General features: G+C 28.3%; 3 protein-coding genes across 3 annotated transcripts; 1 reads left to right on the forward strand and 2 right to left on the reverse strand.

The window, feature by feature from the left end:
- Positions 1-337: 337 nt before the first annotated feature.
- HELRODRAFT_73388 (hypothetical protein) lies at positions 338-4,409 on the reverse strand (the record flags this gene model as incomplete). Its single annotated transcript, XM_009014066.1, has 8 exons — positions 338-625; positions 975-1,211; positions 1,545-1,627; positions 2,775-2,861; positions 3,063-3,248; positions 3,488-3,617; positions 3,786-3,836; positions 4,353-4,409. Coding segments are annotated over 8 exons (1,119 nt in total), but the record flags the coding sequence as incomplete, so codon positions are not given.
- A 5,197-nt stretch (positions 4,410-9,606) lies between these two features.
- Positions 9,607-12,317, forward strand: HELRODRAFT_156415 (hypothetical protein; the record flags this gene model as incomplete). Its single annotated transcript, XM_009014067.1, has 8 exons — positions 9,607-9,738; positions 9,914-10,111; positions 10,292-10,431; positions 10,903-11,141; positions 11,207-11,362; positions 11,539-11,618; positions 11,979-12,144; positions 12,214-12,317. The coding sequence occupies 8 exons, from the start codon at positions 9,607-9,609 to the stop codon at positions 12,315-12,317; spliced, it is 1,215 nt and encodes a 404-aa protein (XP_009012315.1).
- Positions 12,318-12,584: 267 nt separating this feature from the next.
- Positions 12,585-14,875, reverse strand: HELRODRAFT_156416 (hypothetical protein; the record flags this gene model as incomplete). The annotated part of the gene is made up of 6 exons (XM_009014068.1): positions 12,585-12,719; positions 12,786-12,808; positions 13,117-13,242; positions 13,838-13,988; positions 14,568-14,693; positions 14,762-14,875. 6 exons carry the CDS (start codon positions 14,873-14,875, stop codon positions 12,585-12,587), a joined length of 675 nt encoding a protein of 224 aa, XP_009012316.1.
- Positions 14,876-16,253: the final 1,378 nt, after the last annotated feature.

The raw sequence follows: 16,253 nt of genomic DNA on the forward strand, positions 1-16,253 counted from the left end.
GAAAAAACAAAATCATAAAACAAAAAGAAACTTACTAGATGAAACTAAATTCACTTGTGTTATGTCATTGAACGTAACTTTCTTTTCCGGGTTCTTATTGGAAGTTGTCGTTTTTGTTGTGTTTATACAAGGTTTAGAGAACCCCAGTAACAACAGCATGTTCTCAGAAGCCATCTTCTTTGCTAATTTTTTACTTTTTGCACTAGCAGATGATTGTTGATTCCCAACGGTGACCTTACAATTTCAATTAGTTAACCAAATCAATTTATATTTTTATTCAGTTTCAGACAACTATTTTACTTGAGTATCATGATACCTTGCAATGAATTTTTATTCATCAACGAATCATATAAGAAATGTCATTTTGATATTGTATAGAAATCAAAAAGCATATAAAAATACGAGATGTTAAAATTGAAAACAAATAATAAAGCAAACAAGAAATAAAGATTCGATAAATTTGGCCAATTAAATTGATTAGAAGTGAAACCTGAACACAAAATTCTCGATCCCTTCCACTGCCCTTTTCTGTTGTTAAAAACTGTGGTTCCTGTTCTTTCTTGGCTTGCAATATTTGGATGAGACGACTCACTGGGTTCATATCAGCCGCACAATCAGGATTTGGCTTCTGCACCTGAGGCAAGTATAAACATTAACCACACGTAATTTAAAAGTATGATGATACTTTTGCAATCAGCGCATGTTAAAATGAATAAGGATTAGATAATTTTAGAAGGCAATCAATCAAATTAGTATAAGTAGCACCCTCTCTAAAATATAAAAACACTCAGCACCAGCAAAATAAATAATAATGCAGCAAGAATCAGTTCATCCTTTCCTATTAATAACACTTTGCAGCTCAATTGGAAAAAACTTAGAGTCATGCATCCCAACTCATATAACCATGTAAATCACAAAAAAACATTCAACACGATTGAAAAACAAAAGTGAAACTCAAAGTAAACTAAACTAACCTTCAAGTTTTTATTCGTTTTGTGTTTATTGAAAAATTTTCTATAAGGTTTATCATTTGATTGCTCGTTTAAATGGACAGGCAGTGGAGGCAGTTTGTTTAATTCTTGAAGCATTTTGATGGCAGATTGTTTCTTAGATGTCTTCTTACTGTTTCCTCCTTCCTCCACCATCAGATCACCACATGTGCACCTCGTTATATACAGCTTCATGTGAGGTGGTCCCGATTCTTTTACAACCTGCATGTGCAACATAAATTTATGTTAACATAACATCATTCAAAATCGTACTGTGTTGCATTTTTACATAAGATCAATTCTAATTTCAAACTAGAACAAAACCAAAACTAAAAACAGTAGTTGTGCATGGCAATCCCATACACATTTTAAAATGAGACAATTTTGAATTTATAAAATGCTTAGGTTGTCGACATGTTGTTTCAACAGTTATAAGTGATGTAAGCCTAATCTTGCAGAACAACATGAAATTTCATATAATTAGTATTATTGTATTGGCAAAAATTTGTTATAGAAAACATTAATAAATAGATAAAAAAGTTAACTTTGAAAAACCTCAAAATTAACTGTGAACTTCCGCCTGTATGCTACCTCATAAACTTGACTTATTTCAGACTTCAACTTCACGTTTTTGGAATCTGAAAAAAATTATCATCATTGTAGTAGATAATAAATGATAATGATAGATTTAATATTTTACTGAAAATATAATCTTATAATGTTAGGTCCGAAACCAAACATTGTTTTAAAAATAATCCAATTTTGATTTTTCATTTCTTTTGGTTGAATTTTATTTATATGATTTAATTTCAAATTTAATAAAAATCTATTTTTCACGCCCACTAATTTAATGTACAAAGCTCCTCTTAAAAACGTCCTGTGATTTTCTTTTAGGTAGAATTAGTATGTTTTAGAAATAGCTGTTGAATAATTTGTTATAGAACTTGTTTAAATCTGACAAGTTTCATATGTGCGTGCATGGTATTGTTGTTGGGCTAACATTGCTTCGACAATTTGTTATTCTTGTAGATATTAAAGTTGTAAGCATGAAATGAAATGAAAGTTAATAAAATAGAATAGTGAAAAATAATAAAGATAAAATAATATAGGCTTCAGAACAGAGTTGTACTTTATACTTGTCTAGTGAGAACATCAATCATAATCTGTAAAATTTTATTATTTCATTATTTATACTCTAGAAAATATCACAGTGACGTGTGAGTATATATTTGAGGTTGAGAGCTTGAAATGAATACCATGATTCAGCAAGTTAAGCTGTTTCAAACATACTAGAACTAAGAAAAGAAGTTAAGAAACACGGAACAATAGGAATAGGAAAGATGGAAGCAAAAGGACACAAGTCCTGACATGGTGAGAAGCAACTTGAACAACTTAACTGTATTCAACATGTAAACCGATATAAAGAAAAAATTTTGTACCATTCTGATTTCTTTTTTTTTTGTCTGTTTTAATATTCCCAAACATTGCTTAACTTAAATATCTAAAATATCTTTGCAATTATATCACACTGTTTTTAAGCTGTTTATCTAACCATTCTTAGTGAACATTATATATACCACAAGCACATTTATTCATTACTTTTCGGAATATTGAAGATTTATTTCGATTAAAGTTCCTCCTGAAGGCATAAAAGTGAAACATGTTTTTAAATTAACGAATTTTATTAAAATTCTATCAAACCGTTTGAAGTAGTTTCATCTTTTAAATTCTCATCTTTTGAAAATTCCTTAGCAGCAGTCTTTCCAGATAATTTTTTTTCACAACTTTTTGTTACTAAATCTTCTGCTTTCAAAACAGCAAGTGCTTTGGAAGCAGCATCATGCCTGGCATTCATCATCGAATGACCTTCACCTAATAGAAACAAATGAAAGAAAGTTGAATTAAAAATTTATTCAGGCAATAAAACTACAAAATTCATGCCTCTGAAAGTCCTGGATCCAATGCTAACCTCAACTTCAAAAGCAGCACTCCCACTGAAATGTAACAATACATAATAATAATAATAATAGCCGTAGCACTGATCTCAGATTGTAGCATCTCCAAAAGACTAACAGAATAAGATAAATATTTTTTCTATTCTAAAAAATAAAAACAACCTTTTTATATGGACAATATCCTGATTTTCCATTAACTTGCGACCCTTAAAACCACCAACAACTTTATAAGCTGCTACTTCACCGGTCTTCATCGCTATAGAGTTCAATTCAACTGTTGGTGTCAAACTTGGATTGACTTTCTCTAAGAATTGGAAATTAAGAAATAATTTGTCATGCTATTACTATCCAAAAAATTAAAATGAATGTGCCAAAAGTAATAACAGTAATAAAAAAGACATTATCATTACTATTGAAAATATTATTATTCTTGTTATATTGTTATAACTAAGCATTCACAATAGATGATCTACTTTGGAATGGATTAAAAGATCCGAATTAAAATGAAATAAATACTGTTAACAGGGTGAGGATGTTTTGCACTCCTCAAAGGAGGGGAGGGATATTTGGTGTTTACAAGAGCTTCAGCTGCTGCAGCATGTTGCGCTTTTTTAATACTTTGCCCAGTTGCTGTAAATTCTTCAACTCCAAATTTTAGTTGAACTTGGAAAACCTAAAAAAATAAAAAAAAAGAACAGATCAACGTGAGTAGGTGCAATAAAAATCATGCCAATTTATCATGAAAAATACAAAAGAATTGCAACAAAAAAATCAAATCGTAGAAATTAATTGAATAATTGTGTGTTTGCTTGTTTGTGTTCTGGAAGTGAAAATCATAAACCTTTTTATGAGCTGGTCCTTCTTCACTTATTAAGTTATACGATGGTGTTATCTATATGTTAATGATGAAATACCACTTTAAAAATAGAAGTAATATAATGGTTAAGAATATTATTCAATTGTGGAAAAAAATACAGCTACATATATATAACATAAATTTCCTAGATACTTCAACACAGTAACTCTATATAGTAATAATATATCATTCTGATTTTTATTTAGTCTATCAAGACAAAGTTCTGGCTTATTTGCAAGAGTTTCTTTCACAACAGGAAGTTGAATCACCTTTGATACTTTTCTTAATACAAAGAGTAGAAAGATAGAGATACTATAAATGAATTGGCACCAATTTTGCAGAAAATAGAGGAGACATTTCAAGTACTCAGCAGCAATCTGTGGAGAAAAAAATTTGCATACCTAAATAACCTACGTGGCTAACCTAAAATTAGTGTAGTAGTCTAAAACGTAACCTTCTATAACTGATTTCTTAGCTAGATGAGTTTTTAAAATGTGATTTCCAAAAATAGTTATTTACAACAAAAAACTGTGTGGAAATGACAAAACAAACCTTATTGAATCTTGCAAGTTGATTGACCAAACACATTGAAGATTTTTCTTTTGGACTGCCTTATAAAATAAATTTCTATCATTATCTTAAACCGTCCACTCACAAAGAAATGCAAAAAATAAATTACTTACTGTTAGCTTCAACTCCACGATCACATGATACATCTGCACTTTTTGAGCACTCCTGCATTGTCTTATTGATATTCAACTGTCTGTTCTTCACCCAGTGAATATTACGAGGTTTATTTTGAAAAGAAATAAATCTTGACTGGTTGAAGTTGTTCAAAAAGTTTCTTTCATTTTGGCCAATTAAATTGTATCCATTGAATGAATTGTATCTTGGATTAGTGGCCAGAACTTTCAGCATATTAAATTGTTATGTGCATTATTTCATTAATTAATTAATCGATTAATTAAATAATTAATGTAATAAATTAAAACTAGCAAAAAATTAAAACTCATAAAAAAAATGAGAAATTTTTTTGTTTACTGGCATCTTTCTTTTAAGCATTTAATTAAAAAATACAATTTCAAAGTAATCAGTGCAAAGACTATTGCCATTTTATTTCTTCTTCCATGTCTAAACTCATTAAAAAAACTTTGTAGCCAACTATTTTCAATGTTTGAACTGATGACAAAACAAAATGATAGAAGTTGTAACTTTTTAATATAGCTTGCCTTATGAGGATTTGTTTAACAATATGACAACATTATTATTAATTAAAGATTTATTTACTATATATAATTATTATTCAAATAACATTAGTAACCATCTATGAAATAGAAAGAATCAAATGAAAGGTTAGATTTTAGAAGCAAATTGTTCATGCATTGTTAATATTTAGCGAGGACATAGCTAAGTTAAATTGTATGGTGTAAATGCTTCACCTCAACTAGCACATAGAACATGATAAAAAAAAGGTGGCACTGTTAAAACTAATGTAAGTGGTTTTGTTTTTCTCATGCATAATCTAAAGATATACTGAAATCAAAATGTAAAAAAAAGCAACCTACTTTGGTTAACATTGTTGAATTGCTCTGTTGCTACAAGGTACTCATCTTGCAGACTTCTGAACATCTGAATAAACAGACAAAAGATAAACAAGTTGAAAAAAGTTTAACACGTTAAAAAAACTTCTAACTAAACTTTATTAGACTCTAATTAAATAAAGGTTTCTCTCTCTCTTTTGCATTTGCTTCAGAGGTTTCAACAACAAACACACTCAGCGTATATCAATCAATCAATCGTATATGAATAAACGCGCAAACCACGCATCATACACATTGCATATGATAGGCGGGGATCTCTTTGTATTCAAACCCAGTCATTGCAATAGCAAGACCAGGCGCCTTTAACCATTGAGCCATCAACCAGTCTTATGGCCAAATGGTAAATCCTCATCCTGTTTGTATATAAGTAACATGAAACTTTTGAAATAACAAGACTTATTTTATTTAAAAGTCAATCTTAAAAATAAAAAATAATAAAAAAAAGTTTAGCACATTCTTTTAGAAAAATCTATTATGTACAAAATTATTAAGAAGGTATAAAAATAAGCAGAATAAGAATATGAAAACTTTAATAAATAAATAAATTTATGGTTTTAGAACTTTCAAATTATATTAAAATTTTAATATGAATAAAAAATAGAATTATAATAATTATATTACTTGATAAATAAACAAATAAAAATAATTCTGTTTGCAACTAATACCTAATAATAGTAATAAAGTAATTATTTAATTTTAGCTTTAATTGTAAATTAAACCAAATTTTGTTATAATATTATTAATAAATTAGTTAATCAATAACTTAGTTTTACTTTTAGTCTGTCAATTTTCAATTAACAAAAAAACTTTAAAATAAATTTAATTAAAAATTGCAAATTTCAAAAAAGCGAACTTATAGCGGGAAAGATGAAATGTCACAGTAAACAAAAGTCAACGAGCAGAAGTTAGAAGATCAAAATGGAAACTTCACAAATTCAGAAAAATTAAAAATCGGCCACCGACAACATACTAGCGTTTGTTCGCAATTTGTTGCCAATCGAGCGAAGTTTTTTTTTCATCGTGACGTATGCGGACGCGTTTATTATAATAATAACAGTATAATTGTTTTGTTGATTTGGAATTACATTAAAAACAAATAGAGAAAACGGTGCACACATGTTTTATGTTATTTATAAGTAATATATATATATTAATAAACATACAAACATCACAAACACATAAATATAATTATCGTCATAGTTTGAATTCGAAGGCACTTTGAGGTTCATCCTAGGACGATCCACGAAATTTTCCAAAACAACGATGCCGCATTTTGGCAAGTATTCATTTGGCTCTTAATTAGTCTTTGACATAAACAATAATCGTCTAAATTTGGTATTCTTAGTACAAATCCTAATTATTCTATCATCCACGTTGTGTACCTATATCATTCCTTACTGTCCTTCTACCCCATTTTATTAATCTCTATAAATTGTGATACAGAAATAACTTCTTCGATGGCCAAATGCTTCACTTGTTGCTATGGTTGACCAAAAAAATTTTTCTATTTCTATTCTGACTGTAAGATAAGAGACCGTTCAGTATTTAGTTAACAAACCGCCATCCCTTACTTTAAACACGCCATCAAATAAACCATGGGAATGCAAACGTTACTTAAGTTATGAACACAAAACAAAAGCCTACTGTTTGACAATTTTTCTGTTATTTATGTATTGCTTCGTATATGCATTGTCAATATCAATAGTTATGGCATTATTAATAGAAATAATAATTTGTGGACTTTTGTTCATAAAACATCTTTTGAAATTAATTTGTTAGACACTGAACAACGTGCCCAGTCCATCAAAGCTAAGGAAGCATTTGTGTCAAAATTTAATCAACTGAAATCAGCTTTCGTCTGTCTATAATATTAACTTTTGACGCCAATGTATTTGGCTTTTCATTCTAAGTATTAGTATAGCTGGAACAGAATAGGACAATTATAGGAAAAGGGTTAGAAAAATGGAAACCAATGATCGGTGAAATGGACAGTAAAAACAGAACTGTGAAGGATTCCAGGTTTGCTTATGATATTCATCTATAAGAATAATCTAGTGTAGATAGCATACAGGTTGATTCAAATGATACATGAGGGCTGTAAAAATTATAGATTGTATATGAACAAAAACAATAGAAGCGTTGGTCTCAATTTGTGTACTTAGATATTTGAAATTGACGGAAGAATAGCCAGTGCACAAGAAATGTTTGCTTCGTTGGAAAAATGTTTTTATGGCTAAGGCTTCGTTGGAACCATGGTTGGAACTTTCGAATGCAAAAAAATCCCGCTAATCTCGTAATGGGACCGATGCGTGGATTCAAAGGTATTCACTACGAGTGAGTGTGTATGTCGTTAATAATAGCTCTGAGAGATAATTAATAATAATATAATAAGATTTATATAAACTACTATAAACTTTCTATCCATAACCTCCGGCAGCTGCTTTATTTCATTAATAAGGATTCAGTCAAGAGTCAAGGATTCAGACGTAAATTTTCTTCCTCTTCTTTTCTGGTTCGATTTTGTAACATCGGCAATAGTTTTACACTAGTGTTTGTTATTTTGCTAGATCTTTTGTCAACGGTGTGCGAGTAAGTCTGTGCGCCGGTTGCCGTTATCGTTGTTATCAACATTAGCAATTAGCTCAAAATTTAGGCGCGCCATTTCGTTTAGTCTTGTTGCTTTTTAAATTTTGGTCATGGAAGTCCCTCGATGTCCTTTGTGTAACATCGTTTTGAATCCAACGGATGCTGACGCCCATGTTAACATGTGCTTGTCCGAAGTAGAAAAAGCTGCAAGTATTGATAATGCGAATGCAAGTAACAGCTCCCCTAAATTTAACAAAAGCGTTTTAAAAAGAACCAACGGTTAGTGTAGTAATCAATAAAATTCTAAAATAATCAAATTATAAATTAACCATATTTTTTGTTACTTTGTTTTTTGTTTCATCACAAGAATTATAACTTATCAGTAACTAACTGTAAAGTTAAACATCATGTGATTCATTATAAATAATATAATTAGAATGTAATTATATAATAAATAATAATATATAATAAAAATATAATTATATATTATATAAAAATCATTTTTATCCCTAATCAAAATAAAAAAACAATGAAATGGCATCTATTGTTATTGCATCTTTTTTTTAAACTGTTTCAAAATAAAAAATATGTATTACTTGTGTATGTAATATAAGTCAAGACTAAGAGTAAAACTTATATAGAGCTATTATAAGGCTGTATCCAGTACTAATCACTTCACAGTAATAATAATATTAAGGTCTTTTTGAATCCAATCTTTTAAATTTCCAAAAATAATGATATTAATCAATGTATTACCAAAAAAATTATGAAATTGTTTCTAAATTTTCTTCATTAAGAAAGAAAAATAAAAGTTTTAGTTTACAAGTATGTACTTAGTTGTTGGAAATATAAATTTTAAAAATGAAGCAAATTTCATGTAATTATTACACAATTCAAAATTTCACAATCTTCAAACTTTGATTTCATAAGCTCATAAGCTAATTCAGAAAGTTTTAATAATTGTTAACATAAACCATTATTTTAAACTGCACTGTATTTTCATTAAATTTCACACAAGACTGGTCATTCATGAATTCTTCTTCCAACAAGAAAAAAATGATCTCAAGTAATTTATTTCACTGTTATCTATTCATTATATTTATTTTGTCTAATAACATCAAAAGTTTTTAATTTTTATTCATTCACGATAATATTAAATCTTTTTAAAAAAATCATTGCACTATTTAAAACTCATTCACAAATTTCATCTTTCATTTCCATTCTATTGATTTTATTTTAAAATTTTTTGTATGTCACGGAAGAAGTTCATTGCTTCATTTCAATTTTTTCTTAACTAATCAAAACCATTAAAGTTTTTATTAATCAATGTATTACCAAAAAAATTATGAAATTGTTTCCAAGTTTTTTCATTAAGAAAGAAAAATGAAAGAAAAAAAAAGAAATGAAAAAATTAACTATTTTTATTTTACTCATATTATTTGGAATGTAAATTTGTTTTCATTCTTATATTTTCTAATGATATTTATAATGTACAATAATTTCCACATGTGAATCACATAGAGAGTCCAACTATCAACAAAGATAGCCATGGAAAACAAGATAGAAAAGAAACTTCATATAAAAATGACCACAGTTTGCAAGCACCCTTGGCTGAAATCATGAGACCTGAAAATATTGAAAATTTTGTTGGTCAAGATCACTTGCTGGGTTCCAACAAAATGTTGAAAAGACTTCTAGAAAATAATTATTTATTTTCATTAATATTTTGGGGACCACCTGGATGTGGAAAAGTATTTTTTATTTTGCTTACAATGATCATAATTTTTCAACAGTCTATTAGTTGTAGTGAGTTAAATTTAGGTTAGCCTAGAACTCATTAAATTATTATCAATGTCAAAGCTATATCCATTTTTAATAAAATGATTTTTTGTCTGTGTTTTATACAAGTTTTTTATTAATTTCAAGACAACACTTGCAAAAATTATTTCAAACAATTGCACAAAAGAATCCAATACTTGGAGATCTGTACATCTTTCAGCCACGACCACTGGAATTGCTGATGTCAAAAATTATATAGACATTGCTAAGAATGAAAAAAGAATGACAAAAAGAAGAACTCTTATTTTTGTTGATGAAATACATAGGTTCAACAAATTACAACAAGTAAGCAAACAACAATATAATAATTTTCTAAATTTTTCAAGTGCTGATTTAATTTAATCTTTTCTAGCTGTAACTAATAAACATTACCAATAAGTAATTAACATTATTAAAATGTATTCAACAAATTCAAACAATCAATTATAATTAATTAATTAATCAGTCAATTATTTGCACGTACAGGATATATTTCTGCAACCTGTAGAGGATGGAACAATAATTTTAATTGGAGCCACAACAGAGAACCCTTCATTCTCTATTAACAACGCTCTCTTGAGTAGATGCCAAGTAATTCAACTTGAAAAATTGTCTGTTGAAAATTTGTTTTTGATACTTAAGAAGAGTGTCAATAAATATGGAACATGGCTAGTTTGAATTTCTAAATTTTTAAAGCTTTGAAATGATCATTTTTAATGTAATTAATAAAGAACTATGAATTTTTTGGTTGATACTTCAATGTACAATATTACATGAAGCTAGCTTGTACATATAAGAAAATTGAAAAAAAATTTATAACCAGTGAAAAACATTTTATGCAAAACAAGTAATTAAGATGGCGGAATTGAGAAAAAATTGAGAAGTTTATATGTGGAAGGTTGTTAAGTTGACAAATATAAGAGTTGTTGATTAGCATGGAACTGGAACTGATAGCATAAATGTTTATTCACACAGTATGATACGCTTCAGTATTTGAATAATATAACTAACACCATACTCTCAATTCTCGGTGCTTAATAATTTTTAAAGACATCATTATGATGAATATAACCAATATTTATATAACTTAACTGCAGTGAAAAAACTTGCATCGTTGAATCCAATGATAATAAAAACGATGCTGGTTTGATGATGATTGCGGAACTATGTGACGGGGATGCTCGAAAAGCTTTAAATATTCTGCAGTCCCTTATTGGATTGAAACAAGAAAACTCTGAAGCCAATGATATGAGTACTAAATCAATCAAAGATCCTTTCGTTTCCACTGAAGACGTTAAAAATGTTATCTACAGAATAGTCCAATATGACAGAAATGGTTAATACATTACTGTTATTTTTATGACTAAAATTAACTTAAAACTGGCTAACAAATTTTAACAGGAGATGAACACTACAATGCAGCATCTGCCCTTCAAAAATCAATACGTGGATCAGATGAAAATGCTTCCATTTATTGGTTAGCTAGAATGCTGGAAGGTGGTGAGGATCCTTTGTTCATTGCTCGAAGGCTTGTTGTCTGTGCTAGTGAAGATATTGGTTAGTCGTAATAACCAGCTAAAACTATTCGTTAAAGTTGCAGGTCATTTGCATTTTGATGTTCGGTTCTTTTATGCTAAGTGTTCTAATTTTGAGAGATCAGTTCATTTTGATAAATTTCGTACAGTATCGAAATAGTTTAATCGTAATTATAAATTTAAATAAAATTTAAAAAGGGCTGGCTGACAATTGTGCCTTACCATTGGCTGTATCAACACTTCAAGCCTGTCAACTGATTGGTGTCCCAGAATGTTCTGTGAGTATTATTTTATTATATGTTTAAGCTTCAAGCCTACCTTCACCTAAATACGCTTTCAGATTTTCTTTTTAAAATATAACATTTTTTCTAAGTCAAAAAAGAGGTGGGAAAAATCAGACTAAAATGTTTTTGGTTTTAGCGGATTTTTTTTTAAGGCCAAAACACTTAACAACTGCTTAGTTTGAAAAGTATCTATATTTCCATTAACTAGTTGCAAATATGCGGGCAAAAATTTAGAAATGTAATGTAATTTGCTTTTATGACAATTGATTTAAAACATTAGAGACATTTCTGTTCTAAGATAAATCTATATAAATGTTGATAAAATGTCTGCAACTTAATACTTTTTAAATAAAGATAAATCTAGCTCACTGTGTGACGTACTTGGCTCGAGCTGCCAAGTCAAACGAGTCATATATGGCTCTGAAGAGGGCTCAACAAAATATATTGGATCACAAGGGTCCTCTGCCTGGCGTACCCCTGCATCTCAGAAATGCTCCGACCAAACTTTTAAAAGACCTAGGTAAGTGCTTTCTTCACAGTTTCTCCATTTTTCAAGTAATTTTCTAAAACTAATCAATTTTATGTTAAGGCTACCACAAGGGCTACATATACAATCACAGTCATATTGGACCAGTTGATCAGTCGTATCTTCCTGAATCATTATCTGGAATAAATTTTTTTCAACCAAGTTGATCAATATAAATATTTTGCAAAATAAAATCTGAAGTAAAATCTCACATGAAAAATATCAGTCAAGTCAAGATTTTTTAATGTTTTTTATGATTAGACCAAGATACTTTTGCTCATTCGTAACAAATATAATTGAAATATTGACACAATTTTATATTTCTTTATTTAAACTATCAGTTCACAAATAAATACTTTCCACCAAAGCTTTTTATAATATAATTAATATAAGAAACGTTTGCAAGAAGCGTTTAGTTGCGCCTAAATAAACATTTAGGTACTCCTGTTTGAATACATGTCTTTGTTTGAATCTGCATGAACGTTGCTCTCCTTGACATCATTGTTAACATTCTTATCAGTTTCACCTGTTTTTTCACTTCCAACTTTTTTATTCACTGTATCAGATTTCTGTATATACAGTATAACGGTAAATATATTTGGTTCAATAGAAAGGATTATAGAATTTGTTCTAACCTTATCAGCTGAACCCCAGATATCTGAAAATATTAATTCCTAATTGATATTAGTGTGAATCATTGTATTATAATAATTTCATAATTTGAAATTTAGTTTCAAAACAATCATCTCATAATGATTTCAAAAAATCACAAGAACAATTCTCTGACTGTGCAAATATTATAACATGATAGATAAATAATGAAATTTGAAATCTTATTCAATCAATTCCTGTTGATGTGCTTAAAATTGGAATCAGATGTCATTTTTAAATCTGTAATATTAGAATGCGTTATAAATGAATATTGATGTAAAATGTTGAATGATTTAATTAGTAAAATGAACCAACCATCTGTTGTTTCTTTAAGATAGTCCCATCCTTGCTGAGCAAAGTCAGAAGCTTCTTTGGGATAACAAACTGCTGCAGCTGTTGCCACTGAGATAGAACTATATATAATCTTTTTAAAAATGCCACCTGAAATAAATTTTTTTTTACTATGTATAATCAGTGTTTTTCATGTTTTTAATATGGATGGAATGTTAAAAAAATATTCAACTATATTTTATTAGATGCTATTTAAGAACTGTTGTTTACATTTCAAAGACTAATTTGCTTTTATTAATATTTATTTTCAGGCCTGACTTTACTTTACTTAACACCTCTACTTAAAATAAAATAATCAAATGTGCTAAACAATTTTTCAAAACGATTTCCAACATAATTTAGGTGATATTTATGCTTATTTCAGTGCATCAAAAATTTCAAATATTATAATTTGTCATTTTATATTCTACATGCTTGCCTGCCAGATTAACACCTCTGACTTATATCCATCATTTTTCTGACAAATGAATAAATTAATTTACAAGAGTTAATTGAAATGCAGAAGATCGTGCTAAGAGGATGTCTTAGTACTCTTCAAACGTCTAACAATAATAAGTCCTTGTTTTGGCTTACAAAATTTAAGATTCTAGTAGAATTTTGGATAAAATAAGGCAAAAAACCGAAAGGCACAAAATAAATGGGCAAATAAAATATCTAGAACTTTTAAGATTAATTTCTTGTGAACCTCTATATCCTGCAATGACGCCTCCCAAGCCTGCTACAGTGATAATCGCTATTCTCGGCAGAACAGCAGAATCTTCATGTATATAGGCTAATGTTTCTTTTGTATGACTTTCTGCTACATTGTATTTGTCTTTTATGGTAGCAATCATGCCCTGAATGGTTGTACATGAAAATTAATTTATCAAAAGGTTCATCATTCTAATATTGAATACTTTGTCTTATAAGGGCAATTTATGAAATCAAAAAAGGTTTACAACACTAGCATATATAAATACATAAAAATTAAAATTTGAGAAAAAAATAAAATTAAAATTTGAGAAAATTAAAAAAAAGATTCTAAGATTCAACTCATACAGTTTAGTAGAAAATTAAATTTAATTAAAAAAATATTTAGTTAGAAAAATATGGAAAATGGCTTTCTTAACAATTCAAAGTGTAACATGTATTAGGTAGTTAACAAGTTTAGTTTGCCAAGAATATAAAATCAAGAAAAGATTAATAGACTTGACTTATTTTCTATGTAACTATTAACTTTTATAGCAGTAATAAATTGAAACTTTTTGGTATGTAAATATTTGTAAATAAATTAATAAATATATTAAAAAATGAATGGAGATCAGCATGATTGGGTTACGAAATGACAAGAGTTTCACAGCATGACTGGGTTACAAAATGACAAAGGTTTCATAATGTACAATTTCTGGACTTCTGGCAATGATAAAAAAGTTAACCTCCATAGACCCAACATATTCCCAGACAAATTTTCTAGCATCTGATATGGAGCTTCTCAGCATCGATATATTTTCCTCTTCAACTATGAATGTTGGCTCACTTTTTTTCACGTCATACAAAGGTAGCTATATACAATTTTGATTGAAAATTTACGACCTCAATATCGTAAATAAAATCAAGTAAAGATCATTACTTCTGAAAGTTTGATTTTGCTGTCCTTTTGTGGAGCAGCAGCAAAAATTGTTTTCTTCGAAATTAAGGCAGCAGTAACTGCTGAGGTACCAACAAGAGCTCCAAGCTTAATCATGGCTGAATGTTTTTAAAAGTTAAAAATAAAATATATTATAATCATATTAATATATTTTTCCTAAGTCAATGCATGAATGAATTGGTATGGAATGAGTTTGGCAATATAAATTACCGCAATGCTTCAATTCTATTCTATCTCTATTCCAAAATATTTAGTTAATGATGAGAATATTTCTTCATTAAAAGAATTCAGTTAATGCAAAGTTTTGCTATTGACAAAATTTTTATTATAAATTGAACAAAGTAGCTTTTGAAAACATTAATGTTGCAGATTTAAAGATTTTAACCATCTGTTGATTATCAAATTAAATAATTATAAAAACTTTATAAAAGTGATTAGTTGTAAATCATATCATCTTAAATTAAATTGGGCATCAATGAAATAAAAAAAAATTGAACAAAGTTGTCTTATTTTTATTCAATAAAATAGGCTTGTTAAGTAAAAAAATGTTTCATATCATAAATCATAGTTTACTAAGTAAAATAACTTCAAATCTATCCATTCAACTAAGATATTTTTACAGCAACACAGTGATTAGTATACAACAATGTAGAATAGTAGATTATTACATTCTTAGTTTTGTAGACTTACTACATTACTAGCATAACAACTGAAAGGCAAGTTGAGCAGATGTATTTTACTACTCACCAGCCTGCCTAATACTCAAACCAAACCTTAATTCGTGCATCTACAAACAAATACATAGAAAAAAGTAAACACTAAAGTCTGGTTATTATTGCTAATTTAGGCTAGTCAAATCATTCATTCAAATGTCAATCTAATAATTATTTAATTTTTAAACTATATAGTAAAAAACCTACAAAAAAGTAATTTCCCGTTTGAAAAAATAGCCAAAAGAGACTCGTTTTAAACAAATAAAAACCTTACATTTCAAGCTCACACTTACTCGATTTTAGTTTAGGGTCTGTCTAGTTTAGTCTATCTTATACAAACACAGATTTAGATTAAAACAAAACCTAAGCCTAAAGTCAAGTAATGTCGACATAGAATAGATAAGTAGAAGGATTTGTAAGCAACCCACAAAACACTGATATAAATATAATTATATATCCATGACGGATAATAATAAGAAAATTTAAGTTTATTCTTTGTATCATATAATTAGATTATAAGGCCACTTTTTCTATTTTTTGATTTATTGTCAATCAACTAATCTAGTAAAAAATAACAAAAAGTAATTTCCAATTCTAAAAAAGAGTTTGTTGATTACAAACATATATATAGGATATAACATAATGTTATATTCTATATATATATATAGAATATATATATATATATATATATACAGAGAGAGAGAGTTACAAATAAAAAACAGATATATATAAATATATATATGTTGGTAATAGACCATAAT

Source organism: Helobdella robusta (assembly GCF_000326865.2).
Source record: "Helobdella robusta unplaced genomic scaffold HELROscaffold_13, whole genome shotgun sequence".
NCBI classification, from domain to species: domain Eukaryota; kingdom Metazoa; phylum Annelida; class Clitellata; order Rhynchobdellida; family Glossiphoniidae; genus Helobdella; species Helobdella robusta.